The sequence below is a fragment of the Ammodytes marinus genome, assembly GCF_949987685.1.
Source record: "Ammodytes marinus genome assembly, chromosome: 12".
Taxonomy (NCBI): domain Eukaryota; kingdom Metazoa; phylum Chordata; class Actinopteri; order Uranoscopiformes; family Ammodytidae; genus Ammodytes; species Ammodytes marinus.
In genome coordinates, this window is record NC_137216.1 from 5,782,509 (window position 1) to 5,806,078 (window position 23,570).

Below are 23,570 nucleotides of genomic sequence, written 5' to 3' on the forward strand. Positions count from 1 at the left end.
TCCTCTTCAAGTTAAATGCAGCCCCGTGCATCTCTCTGCCTATGAGCTACTAGTCTCAAAGACCCGATAGGAGGCACGCAGCAAGCAGACCCCAATAGGACCAACACACACACAATACTACACTTCACTCTCAACTCCCAAAAGCTCTCAAAGGCTCTCCCTGTCCGTCTCTGCTAATCTCACACACACAATCTCTCTCTCTCTCTCTCTCTCTCTCTCTCTCTCTCTCTCTCTCGCTCTCTCTCTCTCTGCTTGCCAAACTCTTGTGCACAAGATGGGGTTCAGTGAGTGTTGCTTTAGGAACGTGACTTCCTCACAAGGCAATGAAACTCCACTCCTGCCTGGACATTTTTCATCTGCGTTCATATTCAGGTATTTAAGCATCGCTGGACACAGGTTTTTGTTGTTGCCGGTTTTTCCGCACTGAGATAACTACTTGGACATGCAGCTGACACTCACTGGTACATTTTCGTTGTACTTAGGTGGGGATAGAATGTAAGCTTCTACTCAAAAAATGTCACCAGCAATCTGAGGTGAGGTTTGTGTCATTGTTTGCATACTCTTCTGCAAGTCTTCCTTACTTCGTCGCCTTGTTAGTCTGTTTTCACTCGCTTCAAAATAATGCCTCTCCTGGATAACTTTTTTGGTTTTGTGGTACCCAGTTTTTTTAATGAGGAATGCTTATAAATACTCATGAGCTAATCAGCATATGTTGGTGCAGCTGAGAGGCGTAGTTTGCTCGTTGTTAGTGTAGCAATGTCAACATAGCAGCCTTAATGATGTCGCATATTTGGCGGCTGACCCCTTTTTGAAGTGTCTCTCGCTGGTGGTTGCTGGTTTTGCCGCATTATTACAGTACATTTCATCGCGTTCTCGCTAAATAAAAGTTATCAAGTGAAATCGGCACTGCCAGTGTTATCATGGTTTAATCACGGTTCATCGGCTGCATTCCCGGAAAAGGGTTATAAATCCAGAGGAACAGCTTTTAGAAACAATGAGATGTTACCACTGTGTCTATTGTGTGAGCTTTGTGATTTTTTTAGTTGACTGTGAGTATGTCATCTACCGTATGAACGGACAGATGGGCTCACCGCAGTATGGATGGCTTGCCTGTGAAACTGTTTTTAGAGGGTGTTTTTGTCAATGGTCCCTGTTTTCTCCTTCAAAACCATCGCAAAATGCCACCAGGAAACCCAGTTGTTATTTGGAGTCTGGAACGCCTATAAAAATTTGGATTGGATAACCACAAAGTACTGGCCGCGTAACCACAGCCGGTTTTCCTCTCGTCCATTCAGGGTGTTTTGAAAATGCCAAGAGAGAGAGAGAGAGAGAGAGTCTGCCTGTGGAACAACATGTGCCTCTGTGGGGCATCCACTGTGAATGTCCAGTCTCCCATGTCTGCATCTTTTTTGCACCGATTCTATACATTCTAATACTAAAGGAAGTGGATGGAGATGGACTAGTTCCCCCTTACAGAAAACAAAGCAAAACAAAAAACACATAGCCAAGGCGGTTGTGGTGAGACTTGGCGGGCCGTAGTTATTGTTGGCCTGCCCACAGAAGCATGAATGAATTTGCGTCTGGAGTATATTTAAGTTTATCATCTCCTCTCTCTCTCTCTCTTTGGGCTTCTTTGTAGCAGAACTTTTTTTTCATCCTGAATCTTTTGACTGGCTCACTTCTTGTTTGTGTAACCATCTGTCTTATTTTCTTACTTATTTTTCCTCTCTCCGTTGGACTGTTTTCTGAGTAGCTGTTTTGCATTCTCTCTGTTGGAACATATGTCTGCCTTTTCTCTCTCTTTCTGCTCAGTTTAACTTCATGACTTTAATTTGCAATCCTCTCTACCCTCAAAGATCTCTTAATTAGCTTATTAAAAATGTTTTCATATACGCCAGAGGAACGGGGAGAAGTGTGGAAGAGTTTGGCAGCAGTGAAGCAAGCCTCATTGACCCCAAACGACCTCACATGTTCAAGATCCTTTTCTTTGGATCAAAACAGCCGTTAATATAAAAAATATAAATAAACTATTCTCATATAAAACAGAACTCCTCACCTCATCTAACCTTTCCTAACTTCATCATCAAGCTCTTCATGTCCATGTCCCTGGCCTGATTTGCCTTGTTCCTTATCTTACGTTCTCACTCCGAGGGTTTTTCTCTACATCATTCCTTCCCATTCCCTTCACTCCTCTCAAGCTTTTACCCCTCCTTTTCCTCATCTCTCATTCCTTTACTATTATCTCTATCCCCGGCTGCCGTAACCACCAGAGAGGCTATGGAGCTTTAAGGATTTGGTTTTTCACACCCCCCTGTATATTTACTGCTATTTTTAGTGAACATCCTGTGGGCTCTGAGCCATTTTTCACTTTTTATTGCTGCCAAAGACACAGTTTGAATTGTAATAATTATTGAGGAAATTGAATGAAAAATGTTTACCTGTGTAACACTGGGAAAGGACAGTATGGACAGTGGTATTGGGAAGTATTCCGAGCCCTGATGTAGATGTAATCTTAATTGGATCAAATTAATGCAATTCAAAAATCTTTGCTTTAATTATTCTTGAGATGTATCCAGAACTTGGACCCCACCTGGAGGCAAAATGAATTGATTTGGCATAGTTTAATCACAAATCTGTATATCCCACAACACACACTGTGTCAGGATAAAAACCATGAAGTCCAAGGAAGTCTCCGTAGACATCTGAAGATATAATTGAGGTGAGGCATAAATCAGGGCAAGGTTATAAACTTAACAAGCTCCCGTAGCCAGCTACGCTATGCATTATCGGATGAGGAAGACAATCTACTTCCTGTAGTTTCTTTCTGTAGATTTCCCTCATGACAATTTTAACCAATTGTAAAGCAGTTCAGCAACCAGGTTATTACTCCCGCCCCAGGGCCTACGAAGAGCAGGGCCACGAACTATGTTATTTAAAAAAAATAATAATTAAAAGGCATTAGACTCGGTTTTGGGTTTATGTAAAAGTAACCTTAAAATTATTTGGTCATTCATTAATATAAATATTGTACTGTTATCTGGCTCAGAGAGGGACCAGTCACTAATGTGTTTTGTGCTCTAGACAAACTTTTACACACTTTTATTGTAAGAACCCCTCTCAGGGGGCCTACAAAACCTCTCAGCCCCAGGGCCTAATGGCAGGTTAAAGCGGGCCTGTATGCCGCTGCATATTGGTGTGCTTCACCAACTCAACGGACCAGGGGAAAATGGATAGGTTTGAAGAAACCAAACCTGGTGAAAAGACTAAACAATGTATCATTCTCAAATCTGGTTTGAACCAAGGAAGCAAACTGGAAGAGAACTCAGGTGTGAAGGTGCCCTCAGTTAGAGAGGTGACCAAGAAACCCTTGGTCACCTCTTCATTCAGCCAACTACAGAGAAGTTCTTAAAGGAAAACCTGACCTAGAGCACACAGAACCTCCGACTGGGGCGACCGTTAACCTTTAAGCACGATAGTAACCCAAAGCATACAGCCAATACAATGCTAGAGTGGGGCTGTCCTTGAGTGGCCTAGCCAAATCCCAGACTTTTTTTTTTTTTTTTTTCTTCCGGACAATTACACACAATACACAATTTTCTCTTTGCATATTTATACATATTACTTTGTGTTATTGTCCGAAGGGTGGCAGGAGAAGCCAAAGGCTTATCAGGTCCCGGCCCCACTGCCAAAAGATTCAGGGCCTGTTCTCACGGTGAAAACGTGACAGTTTTCCTGTTTTTGGTTTTAAAAAAAACCCCCGTTCAGACACAATTTATCTGACATCTTCACATGTTTTCAGAGGAAACGGGACGAAATCGATGTAGTAAGCATGCCAGGCCAGCAGTGGGCGGTACAAGGTAGTTGTAAATAGCATTTCCGGTGCATCCGGTGTCGGCTGTAAGAATTGAATAAAAAGGTGCACCTGCGCAAGAACGATTATTTTTCTCAGCTCTGAGAAAAACAACAACAAACATGGCGACCAGTTTTGTGTGGACCGACGACGAGGTGGAGCTGCTTTAAAGAGTGACCCTGGACTACAAGACGATGAGCGATTGTAGGCGCGATAACAAAATCAGCAACAGCACAGCGAATACAGCTCGGTGATCCGCCATTGTTGTTGTTGTTTTCCAACTGGCGCACATGGACCTACAAAGACGGCGCATGCCCATTTATCTCCAAACGCAATGCGTGAGGGTGGAGCCGTGACGTCAGCGTTACCAGGGGAAATGTTTTCGGTGTTCACATGAAACCAAAACCGTTGTGTTTTCCAAAAAATCCTCCCTGGGAGTAGATCTCAAAAACTTGCGGTTTCATGCCTGCGTTTGCTGTTTTCATGGACATGATATAGTGCAACCGCAGGAATTTTTCCGCGTTTGCACCGTTTCGTGTTGCCGTGAGAACAGGGCCTCAGATACACAGCTACTGATACAGTTAAAACAGTTTTTATTTTATTTATTTTTTGTTTTTTAAGAAGATGCATTCCAATACACAGACAATTTTAGGTCTCAATATTCATTGCCAGTGTACAACAGACATGCTTTCCATTTTCCTCTCTGCCTGTGACAATGCAGATAGTGATATGGCTTTGTCCATTTCTTCTCTAGTAGTCTAAACACATCTGCAAAAGTATTCAAAACAGTCAGTCTGTCTGCTGACCTCGGCTGCAGTCCCATAACATGCAGTGTATTTACAAATTCTTCAGTCAGTGAATTATTTTTTTTTAAAGTAAATCAATGTTTGTATCCCCACAGATAAACATCTTCTTTTGATTTGCCTTTGAAAGTAATTCTCCCACGTATTCTATAAAGTCTTCCATTTTTGAATCGGGTGTTCTGTACACACAGCTGATAATTAACATGTATCTTTCATTTGAATTTCAATAGTCACACATTCCATCAGGTTATCAATTGCAGAGCACATTGTATTTACGATTTCAAACCTTATATTGTGACACAAACCAGTTTAAATCCCTTTAGTTCTAAGTCCATGCTTTTGCCTTCTTTAATCCATGTTTCTGACACTGCAATGATGTTGAACTGGTTGGAGAATTTCTGTAGATATTCTTTAATTTGTGAAAAGTTTGTGTAGAGACTTCTGCTATTAAAAATGAAAGATGGACAATTTCCCATTAGTTTGAAAGCATCTGATGAATTAATCCTCAGTATGGTAATGACAGTCTCTTTTTCCGATAGTGTAGAAGTGATTGTCTGGGTCATTGATTTCATTTGGGTCCGATAATAATGATTAGCTAATAACTCCAGACTTTCATGATCATTTATCCAAGCGGATGTTTTGCTCATTCTCGCTGCTTGGGTTGATCAGATCCTCGTCCCTCCGGAATTGATCCAAATCCTCCTCCGTTTTGATTTGCACAATTTTGGCTTCCTCGGGTGTAGCTCCCTTCATTTTGATGAAGATTCTTCCATCTCTCGTCCAAGTTTGTTGGACCTGTCCACATTTTTTTAACCCTCTCGCTTGATAGGTCAGATAAGCCTTTCTCTTGGTTACATTTTCACTCATTCCAATTTGTTCACCTTTAAGCTTCTTGCCTTGTCTGAGCAGATTTATCATATGCTTTCTACTCACAAATTTCAAAATGACAGCACGCTTTTTGGCGAATTTGGCCACTTAAAACCAATAGAGAATCTGTGAAGAGACAGATGATGACTTGAACTTTTATTAGCCTTCAGCTTATTTATCTTAGTAAATTATGTTTGTTGATTATTTGCAAAGTTGGTCTGGGTGAGCTCAATATTTCTTTGTAACTTTTGACCACCACAACAATATCTAAAAAAAAGGGCCTGGTGTTTGTCAAATGCATCGCTCACAGGTAAACCCTGAAAACACTCACTTTTCTGGGGAATTTAGAAGGGGGGAAAAAAACTGTCCTCCATCTAAATTAGTAGATCCAGCTTCACTTAGTAGAAAAAACCTGTCTTCCATTAGTTCAAACAATGGCTTTTATCGGCCAGAGACACCAGTATTTTTGAACAATTTGCAGATTGTGTTGCTGGGATAAGCTGATGTGGAAAGCTTTCCAAATGAATGACTATTAAATATAATGGAGCATGAATCTAGTGTGTGTACCTTTTGTCTTACTTGACTTCTGTATTTATTTACCACTCACTTGGTGGCGCCAAGTCATTCAGATCCATGACAGTCATTGTGCAATCTGCCAAAACGTCTGCTGCTTACTTACTTGGAACATCTTCTCTCTCTCCCTGTCAGGTTTTTACGATCGCACATATCACAACAGAGCCAAAGGTGAGTGTTGTTTTTCCTTTTCTCCCCTTTTTCCATATCTGTTATTTCAGACACAGTTCCCTCTTTATTTGTCTTTGTCTACAACTTCTCTTGTTGAATTTGCCAAATCAAGAAATTTAGTAAATCATTTGTCAACAAAACCTACATACCTTTCATCACTCAATTTTATATAAAGCCTTAGTGAGCCCTCGGAGGTTTAAAAGTTTGCACTTGGATGATCCTGTCTTGTGCCATGCCAGATGTAATTACAAAGAAATACCACTAGAGGACAGCAGAGTGTTTATGTGTGAGTTGCCTCATACTTTTAACTGATGGGTTTTCTTTTTGTAGAGAGCAAATACAAGCACAACAAAATAGAAAATCTTAAAGTTACGAGGGGGAACGTCTAAATTGATTTTAACATCACAAGGGTGACATAAGCAAGGTTGAATGTTATGCGTGTTCATGTCTGAATGTGTGTGTATGAGTGAGTGCATTGTATTTGCTTGTTGGAGAAGTCTTTATCAAGGTATCACTTGCAAAGAAGAACTTGTTCTCAATGTGATATTTCCTGATTAAATATATTCACACACAAACACACACACACACACACACACACACACACACACACACACACACACACACAGTATATTGTATATATTGAGTTTGGCTCAGACAGGTAGAGGGTTCAATTGTGCTCCCTGTGTTAAGTCACAACCACATGAAAACAGGATTCTCTCTCCTCCGCTAGTCCCCTCCCCTTTCTCACACTCTCCTCCATCGCCTCCCCTCTCCCTCACTTCTGATTGGGCAGAGATGGAGTCAACAGAGGAGAGAAACGGCGACAGGAGGAGTAAAGGGAGGGAGGGAGGGACAGAGAGTTGGGATACAAAGGCAAGGACCAAAGTAGAACCAAAGAAACGCTGCAGGTGTTTGGAGTTGGGACGTTCTGAGTATCATTCAGCTTGTGTTTAGATAGCCCAGTCAGAAGTCAAGGACGGGTAGACCACGTGCATGTGTTCACAGTGAGATCCGAACAGCTGAAGTCGTATTAAGTCAAGGTTAGCGTAGTGCTGTTGGAGAGCTTCTTGAGCTAATTTTTACGACATTGTAAGTGCTGACCAAGCCATGGCCCTTCTTACCAACGGCGCACAGAATCTGGGTTCCTATTATTGCCTGATCCGACGCAGGTTCAAGAGGAGGCGCAAGAAACGCTCGGAACGCAAAGGTAACCCCTCGCTGCAGCAGCTCATATTCACACAGTGACACTGAGCTGGCTTGTTATAGACATGGTCTTGGTTCTATTGAGTGTGCCTTTAGAGTTTAAAAAGCTATTCATTCTTCACAGTATGTTTTTGTGTGGTTATGAAACCAACATTTTCTTTTTTTAAATTAACTTTAGACACTTCAAACGGTGAAGCATATTTTCTTTTTTCTTTAATGGGTTATGTGTGGAAAAGTTTCACTCGAAGTTGTATTTATTTTACGAGAAAAATGTACTTCACTTCCATCAAAAAATGTGTCTTGTCAAAATTACGCTCGCATGATATCACACATGAATGTCTAAAAAATACAATCGTTACAGACAAGGATGTAATTGACCCCAGTAAATGTCAAATCAAAATAAGATTTTTTACATTATTTTATTCATAATAAATAATATTCATAATAAATGTGGTATTTTGAAATTCTGAATCAGATTTACCCTAGTTTTCCCCCTCATATACATTTATATTGTCTGGGGCTGAGGTTTGGGGGAATGGGGGACTTAGATAAATATAATAAAGACCTTAATTTCAATTACACAAAATTCACCAAATCTTTGACCATATGAATTACATGTGTATTCGCACATATAATCAAAGCATAAAGCATTTCGTTTTTTTCTTATTACCTTTTAAGGGGAAAAAAATGAATAGACCTGTTTTACTGTAATTTGTCCTTACATTTCAGACTTAGACAAATTGTAGACCCCATCAGAAAATATTCTTTTCTTTTTGAAGATTTTTTGGCTTACAGTTTACAGTGACTATGAGTCTTTGGCACCTTGGTGCACCACCCGAAAACATTTAAAAACTCTGACTCTCAGCATATGTATTGAAAAAAAAGTAAATCTAAGAGAAATCACATTACAAATATGCCTGGATTCATATTTCAGTTACGTATTTTGATTCTGCATCCTTTGCTTCATGAAAGGCAAACACTCCAAAAAAAAGTCTAAATCTGGAGCGATATAGGCTACTAAGTCTGTTTTGATTCAAGAGACACTTTTATAAGTTTGTGTCCTGCTTTGCCCTCCTTTAAGAAAGTGTATTGTTTTAAGGATCAGAAATATTAATCTACTAGTTAAGACTGATGAATGAGATGGTCTGTTCTATGCCCACTCTTTCTCTCTCTCTCTCCCTGAGTGAGACAGGTCTGTGTCTCGGTGTCATTGATGTCGGGGGAGGCTCTAAGCTTTTCCCTCCTGAGTTTGCTGCTCTGCTCTGGGGATTAGCCTAACAGCAAAGGTAGTAATTACTTAGGTGGCCACAGCTCACTGGCAGTATTAGCCATGTCTCAGCCACTTGCTTTGAGACCCGCCACCCTCTGAACCCCCGCCGCCCTCCGCATCCAGCCGACTCCATTCATCCAAGTAAATCCACCGCTGCTGAGGCTGCATGTTTAGCCCCCGATTCACACTGGAGCCCCGCTCACTCAGAGACTGACTGCGTCCATCAGCATTACACAGGTCTGTTTCCGGCCTTTTCACTCTCCCTTATCGCCACAGGAACCAAAGTGGCACTTTTTCACCAGACGGAGAGAAACGATGACTAAGCGGGACTTTGGAGCAATGCTGCTCAGCTTGCTCTCAGTCAGCTTTAATTCCCCCGCGCTGGAAGCCTCCTGATAAGTTACTTAGTGCTTTAGCTCTAGTGCCTGGTGGGTTAGCAGCTAATGCTAGCTATGAGGATGAGGTCACGTACTTGTTTTAAAGACAATCATCAGTAGAATTATGTGACACTGACACTCAAGGAAATCTCTTTGCCCGGTTCACTACTCAGTGAGGTCAGAGCCGGTACCACTGGGCGGGGGATTCTATTAAGTGTAGGTTATCGTCTTCCACAAGGACACTTCAATATGTCAATAAAGGGGTTGACCAGGGTCATCTGTGAGAAGAGCCATCAACCACTAATCCACACTACAGCCCTGAACACAACTCATGTGCTACAAAATGCTTCACCAATGTCCAATTGGCAAAGCTAAATTAATACAAATAATACACAGAGAACACTACTCTGAAGCCGTAATCCAGTAAGCTGCTATTTAGTTCTCTCTTAAGAGCTGTACTTTTCATTCAAACATACAGTTAATTACCTGAATAATTTGACCAAAGAACCTGGCTATTGAGCCGATAACGGATAATTGACTTAAACAAAATGAAACCCTTTTAATCGTTTCAGCATGTCTTAAGAATTCAGACTAATCCCAATAGGCGCAGCAAAGCGTACTGGAGAATGGGGTATGAGACATTCAGTCAAGCAAAAAAAAAGACATTGGCTTTTATATCCTATATCAGCAAAGTAACCCGTCATTACAGCTGTCAAAAATGTACTCATGTTGGGGCGCTCCGGTGGCGTAGTGGATAGAGCGCGTACCATATTGGCTCCGGCCTTCGTTGCTGCGGGGTTCAACTCCGACCCGTGGACCTTTACTGCAGGTCATCACCCCTCTCTCCCTGTCTCCCCATTTCACCTCTGTACTGTCAAAATAAGCTTGAAAAATGCAAAAAAAAAAATCTACTCATGTTGAGGATAAGAAGTATAAAGATTAAATATTATAATACTTAAATAAAATACCTTAAAATTGTGAGTTTCAGGGTCCTGGTATTGTGCTTTTTGAATCACTGTCCCTCCTTCTCGGCTGACTGGGACACTTGAAAAAGGCCAGAGCTGTCAATAATGTTATGAGAAACACCGTGACCTTCTATGACGAGTCAACATGTACACAGTGAGGGGGAAAAACACTGACTGCATTGTAATGTTACAGTGGAATGTCATTTTATCGCCTTCGTTGGACTGTTTTTGAATGCCCCTGTCTTAAGTTTTGTCAAATTGGTTTTTGATTCAGTCTTTAGTTTCATTCATTGTAAATACAAATGTGCATGTAAATGAAATGTATTATAATTAATATTGTTATGTGTAGTTCAGCCTGCATCTCTGTAAAACAAACTTTTAGTTGTAAGTGTAGGAGCTTATATTAATGGCATATACATATGGATGATTATAATATAATAAGTGAATTACCATACAGTACATAGTCACTTTCAATATGCTGAATTGAAGCATATCTTCCGAGTGATAAGTTCTCCAATGCATCTCTCATAAATGTGCCAAGCCATGACACTCGCAGTAGACGATGCTTTCCAATGGGCCGTATATGAAATATGGAAAATAGGGAACAGAGGCCTTTTTCTGCCATGCCAGCAAAATCTCAAAAATTAGCTTTTGTAACTTGAATGGGGAAGGGGAGAGGGGGGGGGGGGGGCTCTGCACTCTCTGAAGCTTACAATCCATTGCCTTGCAAGAGACATTGGCTGCATTTTCCCTTTTCTAAATAACCTTACATCCTTCCTCCCTCGCAAACAACATGTTTCTGTCCTCGATTTATTCCAAACCCTCCTGCTCTTTCTCCACTTTCCTTGACTTCAATTACAATTCTCCCTTATTCCCTTAATAATATTTCCATACACTGGTTGATTTTTAATGATCTAGACATTGTGATTACCATATGCACTAAAAGGACATAATGCTAAATACAGCGTCTGAATTGATTTAGCTGTTTCCTTTCCCCTTCTGAATAATCTAAACTGCTGCATGTAGACCCCAGACACTGATTTACAGCCTCTGAAAAAGCGATTAACATTTGACAAGAGTCACAATGGGAAATCAAACGTAAAACATGGTCGCATTCATTTACCTAACAACAAAAAATGTTGATTAGGAGCATTGCCTTATTTAGTCGTGCCACATTTCCAGGCACCGCAAACACGGCAGCACTCTGTCACGATAAGAAATGAGTTGTGTCTGCCTGTCTCAATATAATTAGCCTTGATTAGCATGCCGCTAATGACCGTAACAGACTGACAAAGGGGGGATGAAGAAAAAACAACATTGTAGGGAGATTGCACAAACCGCCGTGGTGCGTTTAGCTGTCTTGAGAGACACACACCCCGGCTCTGGAGATGTATGCAGGGATTTATGTCGGCTCCCTTCAGCGCCACAGAGATATTAACTGCATTGTTTTAAATTCATAGATTTCCGATGGATTCAAACAAAGAAATGTTTTGCTGTTTGCAGCTGCCAGGTTATATTGCAGATTTCATGTCAGAGATTTGAGCAGAATTTCTTTTGAAGTTATGGAACCGGACTCGTAAGGAAGAAAATTCGATTTTCCCAAACACATGTGGTATGTGGAAACCTTTGCCACCAATACAGAGAAAAGATCCATTTGAAACTTGAGAATCTAACCACACAAAGTTCAAATTGTTGTTGTTTTCTTAGTATAGTGTAGACTTTTCTCCTAGTCTGTCTCGGACTGTACCTGTCCTCCCCCGTCCTCGCCCCCTCCCACATAGTAATGACATCCGTCCTCATAGGATGTATGAACACTTTCTCTCTCCCTCTGTCAGCTGTCACAACCTTCTTCATCTAGCAGGGGTCCCTCACCTTGTCCTCTCACTACTGTCCATCAACCGTACCCATACCAAAGGCCCATGGTTTAACATTTAACTCCTAGATGACAGTGCCACAGACACTGGCCCACACAAATCTACATGGATGCAGTCACATCCTGGCACATTTATTTTCAGACGTCCTCCTCACACACACAAACACATTCAAGTATGAGCACACATCTCCAGAGCAGTATTCCTGTGTGTCTCACCCGGCCTTGGATGTGACAAACGTTGTCAGCCGTGAGCACCATGGGTACCCAGGCGAGGAGAACAGGAGGACAGTGAGAAGATTGTGTGTGTGTGTGTGTGGGGGGGGGGGGTTAAATGGACAGAGGAAGGCAGAGGGGAAATAATAACTGATAAAAAAAACAATGTCCAATTGCAAAAGTCCACTGCCGCATTGAAAAAGTTAGCCATGCATGCACACACCCGCATCTCTTTGTGTCTCTTTCCAAGGCTCTTTCGAATATCCTCAAACTATAAGGCATTAGCTACATTACATAGTGGCTTTTGTCTGGTTTTCCCCAACAGCACAACTGCAAAGAAGACAAAGCTCTTTAGCCCATAAGAAACATTTCCAAGGAATGAAATAATATTAAAAGCAATGTAGGGCACTGTTGAGGTTCATTCAATCATAAGACATTAACGCTATATGGCATTGAATGTTTCAAGCCGGTGTTGGCTTTCAAGCTGACACAGCTGTTTTTGCGTTATACGTACTATGCTCTGTTATATTAATGTTACCTCTGTTGATGGTGTCTGTGTCTGGGTATTTGTCTGCCCATGGGAATTTTGGGAGTCCCCTACCTGTGTGCTTGAACATTGAGCACAGCGGTAGTGTTCCTTTCCATTCCCACTCGTACACACCACCCATTCACACACTTTCAAACGTACTTCCCCCCCCCCCCCCCCAGCCCCACAGGCGCTCAATGCCTATGCTGTGTCATAAATCAGAGCTGTCAAAAAGATTTTACAGCTCCTTGTGAAAAGAGGAGAGGCAGCCACCCAACAACCTTGAAAAGATAGATGGAAGAAAGCAAAAGTAGAGGAGTTTTATTAGAATTAAACCTGATACCTGCACGTTAGGAATCTTACAGAATAGAGGGACAGTTTTCACTGCACAGAGCACGAGTGTATGAGAGACCAACTTGGTGGGGTGAACTAGATGTAATGGCATTGACCAGATACCACCTTTGGTTGGTGGGCTTAGGCAGGTTGTAATCAAAAGGAAAAGGATGTAGCACTTAGAATGGACAGCCGTCCTAAAATGTGTCTTAATTGCAGCTTGATTATGTTCTCATCAAAAGTTAAACCAATATGTTGGTTTCGGTCCTCATGGCAAGTCTAGATATCTGTGTGTACTATTGAATGCTGTTCGGGTGCATTGCAGCTTTGTTGCTGTCAGATGTCATGCGACATTAAGCACAGTATGCCAGAATTTAGGAATAATACCCAGTCAGCATCAGTAGGAACTGGCTAAAAAGTTATCCGCCATTTTGCTGCAAATGTTTACTGATGTGTTTACTGGAGTATTTTGGAGTAAAAACTGAGGACATAATTGATAGATTAAAAAAAAAAAATCCTAACTGCCTATAGCAAACATCAAATATACCATGCAGGTGTCCAGATTTTCTCAATTACCTGAAACAACGGTGGCCATTAGCACCAGTGTTTACCGGTTTACTGTTTCTTGTGAGGGCATTACAGTTAATGATCTAAAAATCAAAGGTAGGAAACATGTTGACCATTTGTTCTAAATGTAGTCTCAGGGGATACAGCGTACTTCTAAATCGTACTACATTACCCACAAGTGTTCATTGTCTCGGATGCCTTCCTCAACCGAATTCACTGATTGGACCAGGCTTATTGGATGTCACCGTCTGAATGGCTGCCTCTTAATATGCAAAGTGGAGAAAAAGCGGCGTAAATGTCCAGCAGTATAGTGCATTGAAGGCAAATCGACTCTGGCAGCATAATTCACTGGTCATTAGAAAGACTAAATTGAATAATGGACTCTGAGGTTAGGGTGTGTGTGTATGTGCTTGTGATACTGTGTGTCTATTTGATGAGACAGGGGGTGGCCATGTTTGGTTGGCAGTACTCTGTGGCCCCCTTACCTTGGTCCATCAGTTTCAATCAGGCATCACGACAGGTACTCCCCTTCCTGCCACGACCCTTCTCTATTAGGCCACCGGCGCCACACGTGTACTCCATTACGGTGCATTACCTGGTCAGTGCCCGGAGACATCACCTTAGGAGGCGAAAGAAGGAGGGAGGGAGAGAGGGAGAGAGAGAGAGGGAGGTGAAGGTTTTTACTTCACCCAGAAGAAAAAAAATGCTGATCCCCATTTCTATTAAGATTCTTCCCCTCTCCAGTTTCTTGAGGTAATCACTGGACTGCCAAAGCTTTATTGGCTAAAGTAATGGGATTGTGGGATGGTGACAGTAGCACTCAGTTACCTAAACCGCATACATGGACAGTTAACAATGATCCCCCGTATTCCTCCTTGTATCCCCTCTCTGTCTTTATGTTCTAATTCGCCATCTACCTTTCCCAACTGTTAAGTATCATTGCCGTGTCTGTTCGCCCATCTGTAGACTTTTCGTCCTTTAAAAGGAAGATCCCTGCACGCCTTTGCTACAAATAGATAGTTAACATCTGAACGTTTCTGGAACTTTGTGGCACACCGTATGGTCAAATGCATGCTTTTAAGAAGTAAAGAAAGGAGTCAAAATCGAAAGAAAGTTTTAGCACATTGGATGTGTTATGGTTTACGGATCTAATCTTGTGCGGTCAATGCAAACAGCCTCAGGTTTGGTTAAATGTAAGACCTGAACTAAATCCAAATGTTGAATGGAGCCTTTGGAGTGGAAGCTGAAGAAGTCAAATAAATAAGGACCCAGCAATGTCTACTTTCTGTGCTTCTCTTTTCATAAAGGCGCCAAATGGCACTAAACATGTTTGATACATGGTCATTTGCCACTAAAAAGCACGTTTTTCCCTCATGGTTCTTTTATTCAAGAGACAATATCCCATGCGGAAACAAGATTTTTAAATGCTCCTTTTAATAACTTCAATTCACATGTCAGCTGCTCAATTTGTAATATAACTTTAATTAATATAATGAAACTCCTCTTGTTGAATAACAAATGGGCCTACTACAGCTTTCTGGCTTTCTGTAACATCACCTTGTCCCAATGCCACATCGTTGTGAGTAAGACAGGCCTGAATATGGCTTTTAAATGTGATTTTCTTTTCTTTCCCGAGTAAGGGAAGAATCAGACAGGAATGGATTGGAGTGCTAGCGCATCCCGGTGGGCCTATCAGTCTGTGTTAGGGGCTGCTGAGAGGACTGTCTCACATAGGCGGACTCTCCTGCATCGGCCATTTCCCGTGGCCATTTGTCTCTGTCCACTTTCTTTCCCTTTTCTTTTGCCCCCTCCTTTTTTTCTTTCCTTTCATCTCCTCCTCCCCCTCATCGTCGATTCCTCATTTTGGACTCGGACTGGTTCGATCCATTTCTCCTCTCCTCTCTTTACTCTGTCACCACCTGCAGCTATCCTGTTGGCATTCTCTTCCAACTATCCCTACCGGCAAACAGGTTGTTTTCCCACTGGCAATTGAAACTCGCAGCATTAGTTTAATTCGATGAGACACATTTAACACTGGACCTCGATTGGTCGATTAAGGCTTTCCTCCATTTGTTAAATCTGAATTAGAGATGCTGCGGCAATTGCCACCCATGATTTCTCTCTGCAGTGTCAGTTTTTGTCATTGGCAGCTTGAATCTTTACTTATCTTTACTCATTTACGATTGTGTCAAAAATGTAGATAGTAGAGCTCCTAAATCTCATCTAAGCTCTGCTACTTGTCTGTCACTATACTTTTCATGGTTGTAACTTATCTAGCTATATAGGAAGTAATCAACTGATTTTAGTTTTGCCTTCCTGTAACATTGTTACAATGGACAGTTTAAAAAAAAACGGATCAAAATGATTTTTGGGCTACATTTACGAGTTTCACGTATGTTACTCTCTCCAGATAGGGGAGAACGGGGTAATTTGTCACACGGGTAGGTTGTCACAATCGTTATATCTCGGAACCAGAATGCGCTGTCTGTTAAATTTTGGTATGTAAATATCCACAACTGGGATCAGAGGTCACCTACATAGTCTTCCTTGGAGTTAGACTGCTGCATTTGAGGTGAGAGGACTGTTCGTGTTTTTCATGTCAAATTGAAAATATTTAGCTCCTCAGTATTTTTATTCTAGGCTTTTACACAATGGGTTTATAACAAAACACTTGTTACCCTAAAAAAGTGTGAAGGGTAAGCTATAGTTTAGATTGTTTTTAGCAAGCTAATTAGTTGTCAGATGGTTGTTGGCCTTGATGCTAGCAATACATTCCAGTTGGGGTTGGTCATCACATTTTTTGGGGGGTTGGTTGTCACATGTTATCCAAAGGGTGCAGCCAGGAAAGGAATAACAAAAGAAAATGTCAAGCTGTATCCTCACTGACACCCCAGAGAAGGAGAGAATTGAGTAGGAAAGGCAGCTAGCATGCAAAACAGAAAAAGGGCAACAAAATCAAAACGACCCAGTGCATCCCAAACTAGACCAGTTGCCAAGGCTATTGCACCCCAGTGCACTCCACCCCAGCTGGGGAAGAAGAAACAGAAGGGAAAGAGACAGGAGGAGGAATCTTCATCAGATGAAGAGGATAGTTTGTGTTTGGTTTGTATGGAAACGTTCTCCAGCACCCGTTCAGGGGAGGTAAGGGAGAAGTGTTGTATGTGCAACCAGTGGGCACACAATCTCTGCTTAGTTAGAGAGTGAGCAGACCCTGCATTTGCTATCACTCAGTGCGTTTACATGCAGACTCATAATCTGATAACTAAACGAATAAGACCTCAACAGGACTTTTAAACTGCATGTAAACACCTACTTCGGACACAAATCGGCACAATAACGGACAAGAGAAGTCGGATAAGAACACCTAGATAATTCGTTCATTGTCGGCTTTCTCTCTGCATGTATACAGGGATCGGATATCGCATATCGGACTTCTCGTTCTGTGCTTGTGTGCCTGCGCGTGATAGGCTACACCATGGGTTATTGACGGAAAAGAAGCGGACGTGGCTCTAAAACCACTTGTTGAAAGCATGGTTGAAAGGGCTACAGCGCCACCTAGCATAGTGGAGACAGCCATGCATCGGACATTTATCCGATTTCTGAAAGGCCATGTATACTCAGACAAGTGACACGGTCCGTTCGAGTGTCTTGTTCGATATACATAATCCAATCTAGTTGTGCCATGTAACCGCACTGACTGTAACTCAGATTGTGAATGTGTGTATCCTAGTTGAGTAGGCTATTATTGTTAAACCTATTTGTTTTGTTCTTTATGTTGTTACATACAGTAGGTTGGTCTTAATATGGATTTAATGTTTGTTAATTCCTTGCTCATTTTGTGTTAAGATGCATAAAGTTATGTAGGCCTATTTTTCAACTTGACAATGAAATTAAACTTTCAAATGTAGTTCTGCTTTATTGCCTTCTTTTTAAGATTTTTCCCATAAAGATAACATTGTGACAAACAACCCCATAGTGTGTGACAACCGACCCCTTGATGGGGTTGGTTGTCACAATGTGTTAGATGGTAAATTTCTTCTTTATTGCAATAAGTTAGAAAAAGTGAGGGGTTCACATTTCAAGCCAACACCTTAAGCTTCAATTTAATGTAGGAATGACTATTGAAAGATGTTTAGGTGATGAGCAAATCTCACTAGAGTAAAAAGTGTGCCTACTTACCCCGGTCTCCCCTACTACACAGATAAATCAAATGGTCAACTCAGCTCACTCGATCAATATCTTCACTCAAAAAATATCTTCACCTCAAAAAGAATCTCTTCTGATAAATAAACTAGTGTTTTTTTGATACTCTGTGGTTCCGGAAAGGCCATAAAATGCATCAGGGTTCGGGTTTGAGTCAAAAAACATAGCAAAATAATTCATAGCACTTTTCTGCACTCTGGTCCAAACAGGTGAGAGTATATGGGGTGGCTTCAGGCTCTTTCAAATAGTTTCCTGTGTTAGTCAGGCAACAAACAACACACAGTTACTAATCTTCCTGGCAGTCACTTTGCATTGCGTCAAACTCCACATCATTTGCAACTGCTAGCTTTAAACACCGCTTTAAACACACCATATAAAGCCATTACAAGCAGATGTTTGCCTCTGGTTTCCTTGGAGGTGGAAGTTGTTGGTCCTTGCCTCATTTTCCACCTCAAGCTGTGTCTGTCTTCATAGTGTGTTTCTCATTTACAACAGAGTGGATGTGGAATGGAGTAACTCATAGACTCTGCATCATGTATGTGCATGAGGTGGGTGGGTTGGAGAGCAGTGAAACGGCGATATTAAAAAATCCATATTGTATGTCGGCAGTGAAGTCAGTCGTTGTATTTGTGTATGCTAGTGTATATTTGCATGTTTTCTGTGTTTAGAAAAATTATCTGTAGGAATTGGGATAGGAGTAAAAGTACCTTGGTTTATTTAAAACTAAAATTGTTAAATGTAAAACAAGTTGGGAATGTGCGTTGGGTCAAAATAGCTTCCTTGGTATGGTTGGGGGGAGCTTCATCGTCATGGTTACAATTATCACACATGGTTAATGTAGGGGCTTGATTGTGGTCACGTGACTCGACAAAATACTTTCCAAGATATATTGCAATAGAGCTATATCAGACAAACGGCAGCAGAAAAGACTGAGTGGCAACTTTCTTTTTTGGCAGGTAGTTCAAATGGAGTTAATGCTGACATAGTCCAATTAAAAATAGCTAAAATGGCCATGCAAATTAGAATAAAAATGGGTAGAGGAAACTGATGAACTAGTTCTTATCTTAAAATGTTACGTGATGACACAAGTGTTTTGCATTGGTAATTATCTTAGTTGTTTCTTGGTTTATATATACAGACTGTAACAGCTGGTGAGTCGTCAGTGTATGCTGCGTCCACCTTAATAGTGTTTTTTATTTATTTTTGTATTTATTCACACCGTTACGTGTGTTAGTGTCGCCGATGGCTGCTGTCTGCTATGTGTCGGGGCCCGGAGGCTGAGCAGTGGGTCGTCCTTCCTGGCCTTGACGGACACAGGAAGCGAAGGCAGCTATTTAGCAGCAGCAGCCTCATCCTCGCTGGCCCTCCAGCCCTGCTCACAACCCATCACACACACACACACAACCCCACCCCCTCCCAACACCCACCACCTGGCCCTGCAGGCACAGGGGGAATCATAGCCACTCACTCTGATGATTTATGACCACACCTGAAGCCAGACTAAGAAATGTGTGTGTGTGTGTGCGCGTGTGTGTTTGTAAAATTGTTTTAGGGAATTTTGTGAGAAAGAAACATAAGTATGATATTAAAAAGGTGTGTGGTTTCTGTTCAGCAGTGTTTTTGCTGTAGCTAAATTATGAAAATTTGTGACGCCGTTTCTTATGAGGCACATAATGGTAAGGGGCAGCCTATATTGAATGTTGCAAACAAAAGTGTTAGTGTGTGTTCGTCATGTGCAGGGACACCATTATTTTCTGGCCTGGCCTTTATGACTTAGCCTCTCTCTCTCTCTCGCTCTCTCATTCTTCCTTGAACCTTGACTCTGCCAGCCTTCTGAAATGCAATCTCCCATAAAACCCATCAAATAAAAAATTCAAATTGATACTCTCTGCCGCTGCTTTTTCTCCACTTTTCCCTTCTCTCACCATCAGCGGTCTATGATGATAAACGAGCGACTGTCAAGGTATTAAAGTCTGGAGCACAATAAAAGACAGATTCACTTCTGTTTCCACACTTCTCCAGCCTTGCAGTTCTTTGTTTTTCACTTTTGACAAATGTTCATGTTTTGGGGAAAATGCAAGTCCCTCACAATAGCCTTGTAGTAATTCAGTCGAGCTTCGTATCCATTTGTGAGACATTAAAAGTGCAAAAGTTTGTATGCCAGTAAACTAAAAGGATCTCACGTTGAACTCTGAGATTTTTACACTGTGTTTTACTATTTTTATGGAAAATATCATTAATAGATATGGACAATGATGGGCAGTAACTTATTATCAAAATCATTTTTTTAAGTTAAAGCATCACTTTTGCCAGTGAATCGCAAGTGAAATACAGGTTGCCATATGTTGTGTTTTTATTTTTATTATTTATTGAAGGACACATTTTAGTGTTACGTAAATCAATAACACTAAACCTGAGCGGGGCAACCTCTGAATTAGCTGTGCTGCAGGTATGTGTCCGTGTCTGTGTATCTGTCTGTGTCTGTGCGTGTGCGTGCGTTGGCAGTGCTCATTTTTCCCTCTTAACTCCCAGCTGAGCCTGTGTGGCGCTCCATTACCCAGATAGTCCTTACATTCCACCGCGAGCCACCAAACCAAACCCCAGCGAGTCTGTCAGACCAGGATGCTCAGTTAAGCAAGGAAGTCGTCTGCCACAAATGACCAATGGCTTAATGCTGTCTGATAGTGACACATGTTCACCTATTATAAACACTATCAATACAGTAGCCAACTTCATCTATCCTTGCATAGCATTTTCCAGTCTTTGTTCTCATGGTTCTAACATAACACTCTGCAGGCAATTGTAAGTATACCAAAAGGAATTGGAATTACATTTTTTATACACCGTTCAACAGCTGTAATTAATTAGCCAAAGATTGTCATTCTACAAAGAATATTCATACAAAATATCATCAAACATTACGGTCAAGTGGCAATACTTCACTTTAACTTCCGATATTAAGCATGTATAAGCAATATTATGAACACTTAATACAATGCTAAAACACACTGTAATGTAGTTTTACACAGCTTTTGTTACATGTTTGTTTGCTGCTTGTAAATGCTAGATAGGCAATATATAAATATAGCAGCAGCCCATAAATACAGTGATAGTTTACCTTGTACAGGTTGCATTACAAATTGGACATCATCTCCCGCTCTTTTTTCCTGACTTCTTCTTCACTATATACTATTAAAAATAGTCAAAAACAGAAATACATTTTTAAATAAAAAAATCCTTAAAAAATTTGGCAAGCATTCATGAAATAGGAATGACTGATGTTCAAGGACCCCTCTGCAGGAATTCAGCAAGGTGATGGAGTGATTGAATATGTATTTTAAAAAAGGCATTTCATTTTACAGTAGGAATTGGCTATTCAAAGTCAAGTTTGTAAATCACAATGTTGGATTGATTTGTTTTTTCAACTTTTCTTTTTGCTTTTTTCAAACATGCTTCCTTTGCTTAGAATTTACCTCCACAAGGCCTCTCTCTACAACTCTTATTTTAACATAACCCTAACTCTTATTTTGAAAATGGTGTTGTTTTTTTATATTTGGTTTACAAAAGGGATAGCTATTAGTATGACATATCTGTTTCATCCTTTAAAATTTTATTTGGCTTTACTAAGTTAGTTGACAAAGTTTCTGGAATCTTTTGGAAAGTGTGTTCACCCCAGATCTTTTGACATAGTGAGATTGGTTTTAGACTTCTCATTTTAAAAACATGAATAGCTCCAGAATTTGGGCTGTGCGCTATACTTAACTTTAGAGGTCGCCAACATAATTTCAAATTCCTTTGGCTCAGGTGTGATTGTGTTGTAACGGGAGGAATTTTTCATTGCTATTTCTACAATATCTTTGCACCTCACGCCCCTGCAATAGCATTTGAGGATGGTAATAAAAGCCTGGCCCTGAGGCTACAGTTTGATAATGTTCTTTAGGTTTAACATTACACAAGTTTGGGTCAAGCTCTACCTTACATTTAAATGCATGTGTATATATATTTATATGAGATGCTCAAATCAATGACTTCTTTATATACATGTGTTGTAAAAAGCAGTATTATTGCTGTGATTTTAGTTCTTAATGTTTTCAGAACAGACAAATTGCTGTTGATACAATATCAAGCCATATTAAATGGAAACACTCAAACACATATTCACGTTCATCAATAAATGTGGTCCCGGAAACAGTTTATTTTTATTTTAGTTATTTTACATTTGATTAATTTAACAGCACCTATTCAAATGACAAAATATGTAGGGGAGAGCGGGGTAATCTGAGCCACTTTTTACATTTGCTCCCCTCTAAGGGAGCTAAAATGATTTATCACTCAAATTTACACATTTCCCATTAATTCAGGATGTTTCCTAGAAATGGGCATTAGCAGAATTTTTTCAAGACAAAGGGCAGTGAAAATATGATTGTTTTAAAAAAAAGTTGTCATGTGGCTCACTTTACCCCAGCTGTAGGGTAAACTGATCCACTTACTTTTTCCACTCTGAAACTACCATAACAACACATATTGTAACAGTAAGTATCCTGAAAGCTAGCCACACATTCCCGAACTAATGTCGGACTAGTAAAAGAATGATGGGGTTTGGTCAATTAAGCAAAGCAAATTTTTTAAACACTTGAAAGTAACTCTGAACAAAATCAAATACAACATTATAATTCAATAGGTTTTAATAAGATTCAAATGAAAGATAGAACCAGTTAGATTAGAACACAGTCTGGGGGTCAAAACACAGGACCATTAGAGCCAGCAAGTGTCTGGGGGTCAAAGCATAGGAAAATCAGAACCAGCGAGAACAGCCTGGGACTCAGAACACAGGAGTAGACCCAACTGGATTATAACATCAGCCTGTCATACTCTACAACTAGGCCTACTCTACATTCCAGCCCTGAAGGTTACAGGGAAAGATGAGAAGGTGCTCTTTCCGTGTGGTTGCCCCAGGTTGTCTTCCTGGTGTATTTCCTTGGCATGATGGCTTTTCTACAATGTGTATGACATTAAAATAAAACATATGTTATGTAATATTACATTAAAATATGTTTAAGACTAAACTTAACTTGTGCCTCATGGTGGGGGAAAGTGAGACAGTGGCTCACTTTCCCCCACAGCATTTGGCTCACTTTCCCCCACCACCACAATTTGAGAAAAAACTACCTCTCTTAGCATTTCAGGGTAATCTTCAGTTATCAGCATCACATGGTTTCATATGTTGGTAGTTCATCAACACGTATGATAGAAGTTTTTCTACGTGAATAAATTTGCTTTGGCACAACAGTTGATTAAGTTGACAGCAAGACAATTTACTTTTACATGCAAAATACCTATTTTGGTGAAAAAAACATGCTTACCACAGCACCATGAGGTCCTCTCTTTCAGGGCCATGGGGAAATGAGAGGGACTTGAAAACATATATCTCACATGACCACCAATGTTTTCCGTTGCCTAGATACAGGGGGTGGCTCACATTACCCGATGCCTCAGATTCCCCCGTTCTCCCCTACTATGTGAGTAAGTGATACAAACATATTGGGACTACAGGATAATCTTAGCTAAAGAGCTAAATGCAGATGAATACACAAAAAACATCCTAATAGATGATGACGTAAAAATCAAGAAGGTAAAATAGTCAGAAAAAACCTTAGAAAATTACTTAACGCTTTATTAGGAATCATGTGAATGAGGGATTTGTTGTGTTTTGTTCCCACTGCAATGTCGAGAGGAGCATCTAGATCACAGATGTAATACTTACATGTCTGTCTTT

At 40.7% G+C, this 23,570-nt stretch overlaps 1 protein-coding gene across 6 annotated transcripts in view; it reads left to right on the forward strand.

The window, feature by feature from the left end:
- Positions 1-23,570, forward strand: part of adarb1b (adenosine deaminase RNA specific B1b) — a 109,809-nt gene that overhangs the window by 65,543 nt on the left and 20,696 nt on the right. For 2 of the 6 annotated variants that reach the window (XM_080038225.1, XM_080038227.1), the window contains one exon: positions 6,229-6,264. Coding sequence is in view for 3 of the 6 variants with exons in the window: in XM_080038222.1 (XP_079894348.1) it covers positions 7,372-7,471 (100 nt within the window). In the remaining 3 variants the exon portion in view is untranslated. Of the gene's footprint in view, positions 1-284; positions 373-522; positions 534-6,228; positions 6,265-7,184; positions 7,472-23,570 lie in introns of those variants that run through there. The other 4 variants (XM_080038222.1, XM_080038224.1, XM_080038223.1 and 1 more) reach the window with 3 other exon arrangements.